Below are 16,914 nucleotides of genomic sequence, written 5' to 3' on the forward strand. Positions count from 1 at the left end.
TCATATCTACCTGCACGTGGAAATCACATTTAGTCAGATGAATCTCCTCCGAGTGCAATTTATGTGTACTGATAATACTGTGACTACAAAAATCAAAACGTGGCCAGAAATGATCTGAACCATGTTAGCGTTAATGGGACAAACATTTTTATGGTCATTTATAGAGCTAAAAACAGCTAGTCTAACGCAGATGTTTTTAAGACGTTAAACTATTTTAAGCTAACATACAATTTATTAAACTTGGAGACAAGTTTGATAAATTGTCTCCAAGTTATGGAGACATAACTTGTCCAAAAAACATATTGTTTAAATTGAACCCAATAGAAACAATACTTAGTGTATAACTAACATCCAGTAGACTGAATAATTATCAGTCTTTAGTTTTAGAAAAGTGTTTAAAGTTTAGTTAATGAAGTATTAGAATTAGTTCATCCCTGATCAGCTCCTCTCTGCTGTGTCCACCTCGTAATGATTGTAAAGTAAACGGACCCTCGCAGTAGAACTGTTGCCAGCTCGTCTTCTCTCTGTTCATCTCTGGGTTTCAAATGTCGCAGGTTTGTACACAGGAACCTCTGGCTCGACAAGGGCGGGGCGACCTCTGATAACATCAGCCGTCTTTTCTGCCATCATGATCGTCGGAGCGTTCAAGTTTCCGCTGACGACGCTGGGCATGATGGAGGCATCCACCACGCGCAGCCGCTCCAGACCCAGAACCTGCGTGTTTGAGTCGACCACCGCCATTGGGTCTGAGGGCGATCCCATCTTGCAGGTGCAGGACGGGTGGTAGGCGGTGTCAGCCTTTTGGCGCACAAAAGCATCAATCTCAGCGTCGGATTGGACCAGAGGACCCGGCAGGGCTTCTGGACCTCGAAACGGGTCAAAAGCCTTCTGGGCAAAAATTTCTCTGGACAGTTTAACACATTGCCTGAATTCCCACACGTCAATATCTGCGAGGAGAGACAATAAACGTCTGTTTCTGTAGTCAGTGATGCTGAAATGCTCGAGTTTAAACCAAACTCTGCTCCAGATGTTGGGTCTTACCAGTAGAGAGGTAGTTTGGCTGAAGAATCGGGTGATCCAGAGGGTTACTGCTTTTTAGCTTCATCCATCCGATACTGGTGCTTCTCATTGGTCCAACATGAACCTACATCACCAAAATATAATTTTTCCAACAAAGTATAATCTGGCAAATGGATTATGTTTTTGTTTTTTAATTTGCATTATTAACACATTTCAACTTAAAGGTGAAACAAGTGAAGCAACCACTGTGTTCTTTTGTTGAACCCTAATTACTTCCTCGTCTACTTCTCTAGAAGAGGTGGACTCTCAGATAATTTCTGGAGAAAACCAGGTTGTCCTTGAAGCTTTCCATGGAATCAAGCCTCTGTCAATACACCTTAGTGTAACTGATATTAATGCTTCATCCGACCTTCTAAAATCATGACTGGGGTCATTTAAGGCTGAGACAATGTACTGCGTATTCAGTGGCCTACCAATAAAGTCATAAAATTATCAGGATTATACACAGGCATGTCACGACTCTGTTCCACCAAAAAACAAACAAAAAAAAACCTGCGTTATGGAAACACACCTGATACGCCTCAATCTTTGATGGAACTCGTCCGTGGTCAATAACTTGTGAGGGCAGGAAATGAAACTGGATGTCCGGGTGTGTCACGTTTGGCCGACTTCGAATGAACCCTCCACTCTCTAAGTGGGATGTAGCTCCATAACCTGGTGGAGTATCAACAGGAAGTGAATCAACAAGCTGCTGAGCCATTACACAAGCAGTTATGTAAATGAAAATCTAATCTGTGACCATACGTTTATCCTTTATCAGCCCTCAATCAGCACTTTTGTCCACAAAAAAAAAAAATTAATTTCACAGAAGAACCCATGAGGCTCGCTCTGACATGATTCTCAGAAACCACATTATGTGAATGACAGCGTGAACTTTTTTCTATGCAAACACCATCTATCAATCTGTTAGTTAGCTAGAAAAACAAAAAACTGCTGAACCAGGTAGCCTCTTAGCAAAGCAACATCACATGAGCGACGTCAGAGCTCCATCACTTGTGTTTTTTCTATGTTGTAAAATAAAAAAAGTTTAGCAAGCTTATTATCAGCAGAATAAATGAACACCATTGTCATTTTGAGTAAAACTATACTAAAAATGAATATATCCGTTAATTCTGTAACAAAGCAGGCATTTCTACAACTGACATTCTTTAAATAAGGCAAGTGAAAGTATTTTATAACATGAGAGTGTGGACTCAGCTACTACTAAACCAAATATTAGCTCAATATATCCATTGTATGGAAACATACAGTGCTGACATTGTGATGACATTATTATTATTATTAATATATGTAAACTTGGCTGAGTTACAGTAGTCCCTCGCTACTTCACAGTAGAACTGTCATTTCTAACCTGAACCCAGAGCCTGACCCCGCCCGACCCAGATTAGGGCCGGTCCAGTCCATAATAATGTGCTTAATGTGCGGGTCAGGTAGGTGTCGAGCTTTTGATTGCGTTAGCGAATGCACGCGGCTGATGATCCAATTATACGGCAACATATAATTGGAGTCAGATGGAGTACTGCCAGCGATCCATCGCCCAAATGGACGTTCATTCAGCCGCTGCACTCAGCGGACGCATGTGGCCAACCACCCAAACAGGCGAGATCACAAAATATCCAACATGTCAGAGCAGGGTACAATGCAGGCAGAAGCAGGGGAAGCATTTAATGCACTTTGACGGCCAAGAAAGGACAAACACTCCCTCAGATCTGATCTTCTGGCACTTCCAACGGTGCTTCTGGCCGCTGTTTTCTGCCAAAATGGAGGGAAAGTTTTGCAGTGCAAAGTCAGAAGTAACAATCTACTTATTAAATTCAGAACAGAAAGTTGCAAATAATCCTGAATCTCAATTATCTACGTGCACATCAACCTGGACAGGGCGGTGGGCGTCGTCACTGCAGGGCAAGTCTGCTGAACCAGAACAGAGCTGCTCTGCTGGTCTGCAGAGCTGGTGAGTACCCACATAAAAATTTGCAGTACTGCACAGTACATATACGTATGTTGTTAAAATGATGTAGGTTTAAGAGTTTAGAACATTACAAGAGTGTGGGAAGGGTTTATAAAGCCTTAAAAGATATATAAGTACTAAAAATATAAATAAATATATCATTCCTACTTCCTGGTTTTTCACCTATCGTGGTGGTGTCTGGAACATAACCCCCGCAACAATCAAGGGACCACTGTACAGCCATTTTTGTGTTTGGTAGGTCAGTTAACTGTGGTGGCTGTCTTGAATTAGGCTGACTTCAAAAGCGAATCAGTTGTTGATGTATCCAATGATTAATTTGTGTGATTTTCATTAAAAAATCCATTGATTTGCCCACGAGACATTTTGCTAACAGCAGACAAATGAACTCACACACTGACACAAGCATTTAAATGATCACATGGGTGTCATGGCAGCAGGTAAAATGCATTTTTTACCTGTTTGTAAAACATTTAGGAGAACGTGTGTCCATGCGTGGATGATTTAAGTTACCAGTGAAAAGGGTGAGCCACTCTAGGCCTATCTTCATCATATGGAAAGGTTTCTGTGCCTTGTACAAGGTGATGGGCTGAGTGCACTGCTGCTGGATGTAAATCTCCAGGTGATCTTGCAGGTTACTACCAACACCTGGGTGACAGCGCAGAAAAGGGAGATATAAGAAAGCTTTAAGATGAACCATCATAAAACAGTCTGCTCAGGTCTGGTCCCACAGTTCAACAGAAATGTCCTGTTCAAATTCCTACAAGCACAAACGCTGTCTGTTTCACGCACCTGGTAAGTGCTGCACAACTGGAATGCCAAGTTCTTTCAGGTCATCTGCATTTCCCACTCCAGAAAGCATGAGAAGCTGAGGTGAATTTATGGCTCCTCCACTTAATATAACTTCTTTATCTGCAAACACCTGAGCAAATAGTAAGAGTCAAGTAAATGAATTCGAAAACAATGAATAAGTAGTTTTATATTAAAAAAGTGTAGGCTTGAAGAGAAAAATCTACATTTTTAAAGTTCAAATTCTTACTCTCTTCTTTTGTCCGTTCTGCATGTACTCCACCCCCACAGCACGCTTTCCATCAAACAAGATCTTAGTGGTCAAGCAGCGCACCTCCGTCTTTAGATTGGGTCGACCCAGCACAGGTCTTAGATAGGCGCTGGCCGTGTTCCACCTCTTTCCTGCAAATATTCCAGGATATAAACTGTGGACGGTCACGCTTGAATCAGTTGCTAACTGTAATCAGTTTACGTTTTGCATCGTCAATCCAGAGAACCTCTAACAAACAGAATGTGATGTAGTTTGAAATATAAGTACTGCGATTAAATAAGTGTCCTCAGTGGTACTTCATTCAAAGGTCCAACAAAGACTAAAGTTCTTTGTTCCTTTACCTTTATAGACGGTCATGTCCATCCAGCCAACACCTTCCTGCTGGTACCCGTTCATGTCGTCAGTGAGGGGGTATCCTGCCTGTTGCCCTGCCTCAATAAAAGCCTTGTGAAGGGGGTGATTAGTCTTTCCTCTAGACACATTAAGAGGCCCACTGCCACCCCTGTACCTGTAGGAACAAAGACAGAGTAGATTAAAACTATGTCTGGCTGTGGCAGTTAATGACCAATACTGAATATACTGGTATATTAATTTTAGGACTATCAGATTGCTTGTTGCTCTAGTGCACATAATGCAATGTCTGATAATTTAAAAGTCAACCTCTGCCTGTAAAGTTTAATGTTTAAAAAAAACCCGTTAGGTTGTAAACCAGGAAAGAAAAAACTACCATCTCCATCTATGTGGCTTGTGCTAATGAAGCTCGTATAACAAAAACTAAGTTACACAAAGAAGAAAAATCCACTGAAACATTTAGTTCAAGTACTTATTTTGTCCCAGTTCATGACACTGAGCTTTCTTGAAGTACGGCAGACAGTGTTCGTAGTCCCAGCCCTCTGCACCCTCCCTCTGCCAGCGGTTATAGTCTTCAGCATGCCCACGGATGTAAACCATGGCATTAAGTGACGAGGACCCTCCCCAAACACGGCCCCTTGGCCAGTACAGCACCCTGTTGTCCATGTTGGCCTGAGGTACAGTGTGGTAGAACCAGTTATATCTGAGGAAGAATGTAAATGATAAATCAAAAACAAACTATGATACAAAAAGGAATCGTTCGGATCTGAAATACATTTCAAACGTTATTAAAATACTAGATCTTTAGTGTTGATCGTTCACTTGTTCAGTCTAAACGAAGAGGGGAAAATGGATTTAATTTGCTGTACTTGTCATCACAGAGGTTGTAGGTCAGTGCAGCCGGCATGTGGATCTTCCATGAGAGGCGTGCGCTTCCGAGCCATTTGTCCTTCGGTCCAGCTTCCAGAAGCAACACAGACTCATGAGCATCTTCTGTGAGGCGGTTAGCCAGAGTGCAGCCTGCTGACCCTGCCCCAACAATTACATAGCTGTAGGATGGTGTTTTCTGATTGGCTGAAGGTGATGAGGAGTTACAATGAGAAGCCGAAGTAGTAAACCACCTGTAGCAATTAAAAGAACTTTAGTAGAATACAATGCTCCATGTGTCTGGTTGTAGGGATTTAAGATTATGGAAACCTGCTAAAAGAAGCACCTGCTATTCTTTAGAAAAGTCTGTGTCAAAACTTTTCGGGCTCCAGCTTGGCCAAATGTAGCCAAGGACAGCATCCTGGGAAGGTTTCCTGTAATCACTAAATACAAACAGTACTTCGTGATAAACAAACTGCAGTAGACATTTGAATTTGGCACTAAAAGTAAACCTAATGGTATTAAACAAAGTGCACATCTTTATATAGATGGGCTTAGTGGTTAGCACTGTCGCCTCACAGCAAGAAGGTCCTGGGTTCAATCCCCAGTTTTGACCTGGGGTCTTTCTATGTGTAGTTAGCATGTTCTCCTCATGCTTGGGTTTTCTCCTGGGACTCCAGTTTCTTCACATAGTCCAAAAACATGCAAGTTAGGCTTCTTTCCAGCCCAGGCCTCCCTTGTGATCCCATTGAGATTTGCCTGGTTAAATAAAAGTTAATAAAATAAATATCTAGTTTTGCTTTTTGTTCTAATTGTGAATATTTTTATGTTCACCATTACTTGAGCCATTTTGTACTGTTTTGAAAGTCAATAAAAGCATTAGTTTACCAAGTAGAAATAAGTAACCAAGTGCACTAGCAATTAGTAAATGTTTTATTTCATTTTACAAAAGTATCCATATTAGTGTGTCCACCAGTAAATTTGACTGTCTTCAAGATTTAACTCCAAATTAGGCCCTAACACGTTAAAATGATCATTTTGCGCATAAAACATCTTTGTACAATTTGCTTGAAGATTCAAGTTCCTCATTTACAATAAAAGAAAATGAGGCCTGCCATACACAGTCCGGTCTAGTAAATGTTTAATTTCCAAACAAGGTTGCCAGGTCAGCTTGTTTTCTATAAAAATGGTTAAAAAAAATTCCTGTGTCCTGGGCTGTTTTGATCATGGGTTTGGAGTGTATGGTAATTTGCTATGTTGCTTATACAGTCAGTTAGTTTAATTAGTCAATTAGTTAATCACTCTTCATTTTATTTGTCAATTCAAGTAAACATTTTATAGTTTGTCTTTTTGTAAAATATATTACAGTTTTGTGCTTTCCATCTCTTCTTCCTGCGCACATAAAGGGCAGTATGATCCTGTAACAACATAAACTCATTCTCATTATATTTCATGTTTTTATGCTTTTATTCATGTTGCTGTAATATGTTGTTATTAATATTTGATGCTGTGATCTTTTTTGGTAAGCACTTTGATAACAGTTACTGTTTTAAATGTGCTATATAAATACATGTGACTTGACTAAACAGCAATGCCTTGGAATGACATCCATCCATCAACCCATTATCTTTACCCACTTTTGACTTTTGGGGTCACAGGGGTTACTGGTGCTCATATCCAGCAGTCACAATGTGAGAGGCGGTGGACACCCTGGACAGGTCTCCAGTCCATCACAGGGACTCATGGAGACAAATGAGACAAACAACCATTCACTCTCTCACACATACACACACCTAGAGACAATTTGGAATTACCAATCAGCCTAACATGCATGCTTTTGGTCTGTGGGAGTAAAAACCGGAGTACTTTGAGAAAACCTACGCATGCACGGAAAGAACATGCAAACTCCACCCAGAAAGGCACCCGGCCAGGATCTGATCTGGTGACCTTCTCGCTGAGAGGCAACAAGCACTAACAACTGAGCCACTGTGCCGCCCTCTGTAAATAAAAAAAAAGAATGCACAAAAACAAACAAACAAAAAATTAAAATAAAATATATCCAATCAAGGAAAGTAGAAGAAAAAAAACAAATTCGTATCAAATGTAAATTCAGTGAGCATGCATGTGCAACTTTCAGGACCTCGGGCTGCTTTAAAAACAGGTCTGATGCCGTTCTGGAGTTCACTGCGTGATCTCAAGAACAATTCCACAAATCACTGTATGTAAAAATACTGCTTAAAGCCCCAAAACATTCTGTATACTGTACTATCTTCACAACGCACAACAATAGTCATAAACTAGTACTGCAGATAATTAAATTTCTCAAATCAACTTCAGTCAATATTCTGAACATACTTTTGTGAAACATATTTTTATGTACACATAATTTTAATTGAAACTACTGTACTGTAAAAAACAAACGTGAACACGTTCATCCTCTCTATCGCTGATTGCTCGATGGATGCGTCTTATCTGGCAACCCTGAAAGCGATTTTTTTTATTGCAATAAGTGTTGAAAGTTCAAAGGCGTGCAGGTCGGTCAGATCTGCCGTGTCGATTATCTATAAACTTACTGATAGGCTTTTTACAATTAAATAGATTATTAACAATCAGTCCCAACAAGTCGGTGCGCCCTTTTTTACCAAGGTACACACAATACAATTTAGGAACATTTAAAATCTGAAGGCCAATTTCGCAAACTTAAGACTTGCAGTCTAGTGTATGATAAGACTGCAATTTTTGCACATTTAAACTACTTTTAAATACTTTTCAATGTTTCAAACGCTTCATAAAAGGTAACGGTTATACCTTAAAAACATATTGAGAGGTTAAGATTATGGTGACAAGGCTACAACAAAATACATCCTAGTTTTGTTTGCCAAACAGCTAACTACTTGTTAGCTATCTCAGAAGACGTCTGAACTTCACACAGCAGGGACAGCGACACAAGTGAACCAGGAAGTTACATTTAGTTCAAGCAGAGCCGGCACTGGAGCAGTTTGTTGCCAACTCACACACGAGAATGCATTAAGTTGTTAAATGCCAGCTTAAAGTAACGGAACTCCTACCTTCTTGATGTAAAAACAGAACCCAGAGCTCCGAATGCTGCTGCTTGTGGGGGGAAAAAAAGGGGGCGGTATGGGCGGGGCTTAGCCGGTGACGTCAGTTACGCATCACGTTTGCCTCAACCCTCAACCCAGGTTTTAACTGAGTTAAACTCAGTTTAACTCGCTGAGTTAAACGAGCAGTTTCAAGCTGCACGGGTCGTTACATATCAATTTTATACTTGTTTTATCTGTTTAATTAATATATTTGGCTCAAACCGTAGCAGACGATGTGGCTAAAAATGCTGCTTTTCATCTGTTTCATCACATGGCAGGTGACATCGCACCAAATTGTAAGTTATCCTTTTTTTTTTTTTTTGTTATGCAAAGTTTAAGTGACGTTATCTATTTAAGCGCTGTGTTTCTATTGTTTCCTCGCAGAAAGTGACGTGTGATAAATATTTAGGTAAGGCTATGTAGCTTTTTTTTAATTCATTAACCTAATAAGAGATTTTAATTTCCTTTTATTGTATTTAATTTTTATTCTGTTTCATTTATTCATTAATTCAACCTTTATTTAGACAGATAAGTCACAAATATTATAGCCCAATCCTGATCCTCTGGGCTCACTATGTATCTTTTCCTGCTTTAACGCATCCGCCGAAACGGATTGAAATCAAATTCTGCAGAAGTCTATAAATGAAGCATCATTTCAATTTTGGTGTGTTGATCACTGATGCAGCTGTTATGCTCCATGCTGCTTTAAATGCTTTTAACGACAAAACTTGTCCCACAATCTCTGTCAGCTTGATTATCATTGAATATTAGAATAATTTATCTATTATTATTGATGATATCAGCAAAATAAATAGGATTAAAGAGTCCCACTGTGGTTTCAGAATTCCCCTCGACAAGCACCACAGCAAATCCATCCAAGGTGGCAGACTTGAAGGTTGTGCAGGTGAAAAAGGGAGAAGAAGTCAAACTGAATATAAGCTGGGCCATCAATATTGACGGTAGGAACAGTTTTTCTTGTCAGTGGTTTTGCCTCAATGCTGTTTACTACGTTTTTCATCTTCAGCACAGTAAATTTGCATAAATATGGCAACATCCTCAAGAACTTAAGGTGAAAAACTCAATGATTCATAGCTTATTTAATTTAATTTTGCAAAGACCGCCCATGAGCTGACTAGTGTGTTTAGACAAAACAAGATAAAGTAAATTTGACAGGGAATCAATAAAGTACTAAATCAACACATCAGGGGTTTTGAATGTGTTTTAAACAGGAAGTAAAGAAGCCTGAATAATAATAGAAGGCAGATTGCTCCAAAGTTAAGCTTCATAATGACCAAAAGTGATCTCAGGGCCTTAAAAACATGAGTTTGAAGCAAGTTGGAGTGATTGGGGGTGGAGATTTAGACATTTATAATGGGAGTTTTAAAATCAACTCTGTGGTGCACAGGGAGCCAGTGGATTGAAACTGGGACACTTGCTCTGTACAGTTCAACTAGAAAAGAAAATGTTAAGAGGAAAATGTAATATATATATGTATATGTATATATATATATTGGTTGCAAGTGTGTGCATTCTGAAACTAACATTTTGTTTGGAGCCTCTCTTGATTTAATTACAGTTTTCAGTTTTGTCGAGGAGGAGTCCATCATCATGTTACATTTTTGATTCTTTAATTCCAGTTGAAATAAATCACACACGAAAAAAAGAGTTGAGTTTTTGACTCACTTGACTCAAGTCACATGCACAAATACAAGCTTCATTCCCAATCCACACGGATTTCTACGACTAATATCACTGATTTGAAAAAGGAAAATTATCCATTTCGTTGTGCATAAAAAGGTTGAAAAACCAACAATTCTTTAAAAGGGAATACAAGTTTTGATGGAATTAATCATGCAAAACCAAACGTAATGTATGATTTTGTAACCTTTTTCTATTTTTATTTGTATATTTTGCAAATAAATTAATTATCCTGGTAAATGAATATATCAATTCCTATCAAGATTAACTCCATATTTTAAAATATAAATGCATTTATAGTTCCATTTATTTTGCACATTTTGTTATTTTGAATTATTTGTGCATGCTTTACAGTAGTGATTCAGTTTATCTTCAGAATAAAACACGTATCTAAATTTTAAAACTGTGAATAATTTATTTTTATTACAATATGTCACATTAAAAGTAAGAATATACGTTCTCTGTTTTACATTAAAATAGCGACTGGGTTGGGTAAACATTTTAGAGTACTGTTTATGCATTAATGCATTGTTTCTCCTGATATGTGGCATATATTAAATAAATAAATAAATACAAATAGACTTTTATTCTCCAGCTGAAGACGTTTCCCTCCTCATCAGGGAACTTTCTCACTTTAAAACTGGACGGTGAAGTTCCAGGTTTTTAACTTCATCTACACCTGCATACTCCTGATAAAATGTTTCCCGAGTTGTAAACACTGATGAAAACCAATTCCTTTTGGTAAAGTAACAGAAAGAAAATGATGCTTGCTTGTAGATGTTCTTGCATGTGTTTCTATAACTAAAATGTGGATAGATGTGTGGTTTCTGCTGTTTACCAAGTCCTGCATGATTATTGACCTGTAACATCTAAGAATCAATACTTACCAGTTTTAAAAACTGTCCTGTCCTCTTCTGTCTCTGCAGCTAGTAATAATTACCTGACAGGCACTTGGATTACTATTTCAGGAGAACCAGACTACTTCTGTGAATACAACCCACCTTTTGCCAAAGCAAACCTCACAGGATCAGAGCAGGTATGGCCAATGTCTTCTTGAACAGAACAGATTGTTTATTATTATTGATTTTAAAACATTGTTAATATTCACTTTTATTTTATTACAACATACCGAATCTTGAATATTTGTAATTACTAAAGTAATATTCTTTTCAAATTTAGAAATGGTTTCATTTTTTAATAAGTGCAAGAGAAGGCTTCTACTCAGTTGAAGTGTTCAATCTGCCTTTGCCTCCATTGGGTGGTGACCATTCACCCATGCATAAAACCATTCAAATCCCCCCTCCAACTAAATGTAAGTAAAACCTTTTAAAATATATATATTTCAACTTTAGAGCATCCACGTAATCATATATTATAGTACTAGAACGAATGTCCTCACCATCTCTAGTTTTTGTTAATTGAAGCCAGCAGGACCTGGTTTATAGGAGCTGTTTTATTTTTGAGACCATTTTTTCAAGTCCAGCCTACTTTCCCTTATACACTCATGGAGTTGCATGACTTTTCTTTTCATCATTAAATAAATAATTACATGCAACTGTTTTGAAAAAAACAAGAACATTTGACTATACAGCAGTAGTATAAATTGCTTTTTTTTTTTAATGAGGGAAGTGTCCTGTTTGTTTACATGAAGATAACAATACATAAAACTTGAAATGGGACCGTCCTGTGGGGAATCCTGTACCTGCTCAGGCTTCAACTTTTGTGTTCCTGTACAGTGTCCAGTACATGTAGTAAAATAGTCCAGCTAAACGTCTTAAAATAATCAAAATGTATTTGATGTCCAGTCTTAAAAACTGTAATGCAATAGGGAAATGTTGCAATATTACAATTTTAATCAAAACTTAACACACTAAGAATATCTAATGTTTTCTCTTTTTATGTAGCAAGAGCCATAACAAAGTCTCAACCTACAGGTAAGCAAGTTATTTTTTGTTAACTCCACACTTTTTTGACAAAAGTGCAAGTAGACTGTAATATTAAATATCTGCTCCATATTTTCCAATGTATTAAATAATTGTATTTTTTCCCCTCCACGATTTGAAGCCAAAACTGAGCCCATTGTTCAAGGTAAAAGAGTGACTCAAATCCTTGTCATTGTGCATCACTGAAATGTTGTTTCCTTATTCTCCAGCCCGCACCCTTCGGTCTTCAGCGCTGAACCTTCTTAAGGTTCCTAAGACCCGGTTTAAAACTCGGGGTGACCTGTCCTTTCAGGCCGTAGCCCCCCGCCTGTGGAATGCCCTGCCCCTGTCTCTCCGTGTGAACGTCTCAGTTTATTCTTTTAAAACGCAGCTTAAGACACTTTTATTTCGTCAAGCTTTTAGTTAATGTTTTACTGTTTTTTCCAGCTGTTTTTACTGTTTTTATTAATGAGTTGTTATTATTTTTATTTTATTTTAAGCCTTTATTTCTTTATTGTTGTACAGCACTTTGTGATTGTATCTATGATAAGTGCTATATAAATAAAGTTTACTTACTTACTTGTGTGTGCTGTATCTGCAAATGCCTTTTTACACTTTAATTATGCTTCAGTGCTGAAAAAATACAGATGGTTTTTAGGGATGCATGATATTATCAGCATGTATCGATATCGGACGATTTTAGCGATAAAGTTAAATATCGGACATTCCATCAAAATAACTCACCGATATAAAAGGTGCTGTTTATATATGTGTATATATATATATATATATATATATATATACACATAAATGAGTTTTAACATATCAACATATCGGATATCGGCCAAAAATCCAATACTGTGCATCCCTTAAAACACATGCAACTGTCAGTACATTACAAGAATGTCATTCATGTTTGGCTAACAAATCCAAACACCACAACGGACCATTTTATGCCAAACACCCAAGTTAACTGTGAGATGTTAAGTTTGATATTTTCCCTAACAATCGTTTTTATTTTCTTTTTCAAGCTGATGCTTTTACAGAGCCTCCTCCACCAGGTAAAACAGACAGTTCATACACAAAACCAGCAAACTTCTTGTCACATCATCTGGTAAATGGCATTGTGTTCTCATGTTTGCCTTTGCAGAAGAGAAAACTAAAGCTGTCATCATAACTCTTGTTGGAGTGCTGGTCACTTTGATGATCCTGAGTTCCTGCTGCATAATCTGTAAATGAAATCACTTTTCCATGCATGCATAGTTTGGAAGTAGAAAACACAAGCTGCAAAATTACAAATGATAACGAGGATCTGATGTTAAACTTAATGTCCTTTTTTTTCTACATGTGCAGCACAGGTTATGTTCTCGCTAAATTTGACTGAGCAAATCTAGAAAGCGTAACTGCTGATCTCGATATTTTGTCCCTTAGATAAAAGACGCATATCCACTTCTGCCTCGTATTTGAGTGTCAAAAGCCTCCCAGTGGTTCCAGTTTCTGTTCTTGTGGTGTACCCTGCTGAGAATTCAGCCTTCCAGCATGCTGTGGTAGCACTGGCAGAGTTTCTACAGTTGCACGGTGGCTGCAGCGTAGCAATTGACGTGTGGCAGCAGGGAAAAATTGCAGGGTTGGGACCACTGCGTTGGTTAGTGGAGCAGGAGAAGGCTGCAGACTATGTGCTGATTGTTTCCCCTCAAGGAGAGACTGTAAGTTAGCTCTCATGTCTATTATTTACTGTTTGCTGTGCTATGGTTCTCATTTTTATTTATGTACATATTTCTAGTAATAGGACCTATTCTAATCAGTTTTTCACTTATATCTATACATCTATGAACGAGTTAACACACGAATAAAGGTGCTAAACAAATTTTTGGTTAAAAACATTATCAAAAAGTGAAATAGTTTGTTGACGGTGTGCTTTTGTGTCCATTTTCAGTTATAATTTTAGACTAAGGAGATACAAATTCATAAAAATGCCAGATAAAAATGATTTTTTTTTTTCCCTCCACCAATTTTTCTTCAGCGATCTTCACTGCTAAGTCAGTCTACTGCCAACCACAATCTTCCAGAACATTCCATCCCAGCTGCGGCTCGTGATCTTTACCCTCTGATTCTCAATATGGTCGCAAGCCATGCAAAGAACGCCAGTCAGCTGTCCAGGTTCTGGGTGGTGCATCTGAACAAGAAACCTTCCATAATTCTGCCAGAACTGAAAGTGCGCAAGTCTTTCTGTCTAATGAAAGATTTGGACAAGTTATGTGAGAGCCTTCATGCCCCAAGGAAGTTTGGAAAGAAGATTTCATCTTTGCTGTTCAAACCAGGAGTTTTCTACAGTAAAAACAGTACAAAGTTAAAGGAGGCTATAGAAATGTTGGAGAGAGTGCAAATCAAGCTCATCCAGAGAAATCCTGATTGGAGGTGATGAAAAGGTTGACACTTATGAACAAAGCTAATGGATCAGAATAATTATTTTTTTGATAACTTAAAAAAAAAATCAATGCTATTTCATGTTGTTTTATTCCAAATGACAATATGACAATGTTTAGATCTGTTGTTTTTAATAATGATAAAAAAAAACATATTACAATTAGCAAATAGGGACAGATACCTTTTTTGCTGTTTTAAGTGTTATTTAAGTGACTTTGCAAAAAGGGTTACAAAAATGAGTTCTGTGTGTTCATTTTTGTAAAATTGTCTAAAAGCTACAATGCAATTATCTCCTAAATAGTGTTTTTTTTATATTGCAATGTGCCTTGTGTTATTTGTTTTTTAACGTTTGATTTGTTAAATTTCAAGAAACTATTAAAAAAAAAAGTTCAATACAAAAAGGAAAAAGCTTCAAGAAACTGTCTTTTGAATTAATAGAGGGTGTGTTTGAATCCTTAACATCATAGAACGATCATCTTATAGTAAATTGAATCTCAGCTCATACAAGATGTGATGTGAGCTTTCAGTGGTGTGTACAGAAACTCAACGCCTTAAGTTGCTGCAGACATCTTTCACAGTGACATACTTTTTGTCCTGCCACATTTTTTTTGTTTTGTGCTTTGTGTTAGTGTTGGCAGCCACCCACACTTTCCTTTTAGGAACATTTAGAGAGAAATACCAACCAAAAATATATGCAACAGCAAAACATGAAACGCAGATAAACACATACCGTAATAGCAATTACTACACACTTAGGACCATGAGATAGAGTTAGATTTATAATACATACCGTATTTTCCACTGTACACGTCGCACCGCCCTATAAGTCGCATCAGTCCATATCTATCTATTAAAGTGGAAAAAAATCCATATAACTTCGCCATATTCATCGCATCTATAATGCGTCACCGCTGATGCGTCACGTTTGTTTCGTGTCACCACTGACAACCTGGAAATGTGGGCCGGTGTTGTGCCAAAAATCAATTGGCTGCCAAATGGCGGCCTCGCGAGCATGCATGCATTAAAGAATTTAACAAGATTAGCACTTAAAAACAATTACTTGTTTGCTCAAAACTATAGTAAAAGTGTGTCTCAGTCTAACTTTTGCTTAATAAATGCACGTTGACAGTCATTTCAAAACCTGATTTGCATAAGCGGGCACCCACACGAGCAACTGTTCATTTCTTCAAAATTTAACAAGAAAACCACTTAAAAACATTTATTTGTTGGCTCGATTTCATAGTAAAAGTGTGTCTCAGTCTAACATTTGCTTAATAAAAGGACTTTAACGAAACGATCAAATCAGCTGTATTTCAAAAGCATTGTCTGCTTCGGTGCTCCGGGAGCGCGCAGACAGGGAGGAAAAAAAGGAGGAACGCTACGCATTTCTTCGAAATTTAACAAGCACCTAAAACAATTATTTGTTTGCTCGAAATTATAGCGAAGGTGTGTCTCAGTTGAACTTTTACTTAATAAATGCACTTTAATGGTCAAATTAGAGAGCTGCTGCCTCTCAGCGAGCAGGTCCCTGGTTCAAACCCCGGTCCAGGGGCCTTTCTGGGTGGAGTTTGCATGTTCTCTCCGTGCATGCGTGGGTATTCTCCGGGTACTCCGGTTTCCTCCCACAGTCCAAAAAAAAACATGCATGTTAGGCTGATTGGTAACTCTAAATTGTCCCTAGGTGTGAGTGAGAGAGTGAATGGTTGTTTGTCTCGTTTGTCTCTATGTGGCCCTGCGATGGACTTGCGACCCATCCAGGGTGTACCCCGCCCCTCGCACAGTGATTGCTGGACATGGGCACCAGCGACCCCCGTGACCCAAAATGGAACAAACGGGTAAAGATAATGGATGGATGGATGGATGGTCAAATTAGCTGCATTTTGCCAGGGCGATGCAACGAAATGAAACTGGTTTGATGGTTGCTCCAAGCAGCGAGCAGAATGAAGTTGGAAGACTGTGGCAAGCCGATGTGTCATTCATAGCTGGGGAAGATTCTCAGTCATCCAGGACATGGTAAATTAAAAAAAAGTTCAAGACAAAATAAATATAAAGTATAATAAATAAAGTGCAGCTGTAATTTTGTCTTGAAATTTTTAGAATTTGTCATTACAGCCACGTTTTCGGCTTTCCCTACTATTCTGCTTCCATCTAGTGGTTGAAAAATGATAGTGTTCTTTTTTTTCCAGTCAGAATGAATGAAAATTGTCATATCTCAGCCAAAAATTGGTTTATAAATATGGGAAACCATCCATAAATATGTTGTTTTGAACTATAAGTTTAAGGGCATGCAAATTATGCATAAAACTGCAACGTATAGGGCGAAAAATACGGTAGCTACTTTTCATACATATTTGAAAGAAAGAAATGTAAAATTCCAGGTATGTAAAAAAAGTCGCAAGACAATCTCCCAAAAACAATTTCTAGACACAATAATAATAAAAA

At 38.1% G+C, this 16,914-nt stretch overlaps 2 protein-coding genes and 1 long non-coding RNA gene across 3 annotated transcripts; 2 read left to right on the forward strand and 1 right to left on the reverse strand.

Annotated features, from left to right (window-relative positions):
* Nucleotides 1-437: 437 nt before the first annotated feature.
* chdh (choline dehydrogenase) lies at nucleotides 438-8,458 on the reverse strand. Its single transcript, XM_037684316.1, has 11 exons — nucleotides 8,393-8,458; nucleotides 5,671-5,767; nucleotides 5,327-5,578; nucleotides 4,930-5,160; nucleotides 4,448-4,614; nucleotides 4,086-4,237; nucleotides 3,839-3,968; nucleotides 3,560-3,694; nucleotides 1,592-1,734; nucleotides 1,042-1,144; nucleotides 438-947 (listed from the first exon to the last, which is right to left on the reverse strand). Exons 2-11 carry the CDS (start codon nucleotides 5,742-5,744, stop codon nucleotides 529-531), a joined length of 1,806 nt encoding a protein of 601 aa, XP_037540244.1. The 5' UTR covers nucleotides 5,745-5,767; nucleotides 8,393-8,458; the 3' UTR covers nucleotides 438-528.
* A 232-nt stretch (nucleotides 8,459-8,690) lies between these two features.
* Nucleotides 8,691-9,300, forward strand: LOC119417107. The gene is made up of 3 exons (XR_005187130.1): nucleotides 8,691-8,721; nucleotides 8,810-8,834; nucleotides 9,268-9,300. It is a non-coding gene; the product is annotated as an uncharacterized LOC119417107 (long non-coding RNA).
* LOC119417306 (interleukin-17 receptor B) lies at nucleotides 8,697-14,467 on the forward strand. The gene is made up of 8 exons (XM_037684515.1): nucleotides 8,697-8,703; nucleotides 8,810-8,812; nucleotides 9,268-9,384; nucleotides 11,050-11,159; nucleotides 12,359-12,401; nucleotides 13,196-13,276; nucleotides 13,477-13,751; nucleotides 14,069-14,467. The coding sequence occupies exons 1-8, from the start codon at nucleotides 8,697-8,699 to the stop codon at nucleotides 14,465-14,467; spliced, it is 1,035 nt and encodes a 344-aa protein (XP_037540443.1).
* Nucleotides 14,468-16,914: the final 2,447 nt, after the last annotated feature.

The sequence above is a fragment of the Nematolebias whitei genome, chromosome 11 (genome assembly GCF_014905685.2).
Source record: "Nematolebias whitei isolate Nwh7 chromosome 11, NemWhi1, whole genome shotgun sequence".
Lineage (NCBI taxonomy): Eukaryota > Metazoa > Chordata > Actinopteri > Cyprinodontiformes > Rivulidae > Nematolebias > Nematolebias whitei.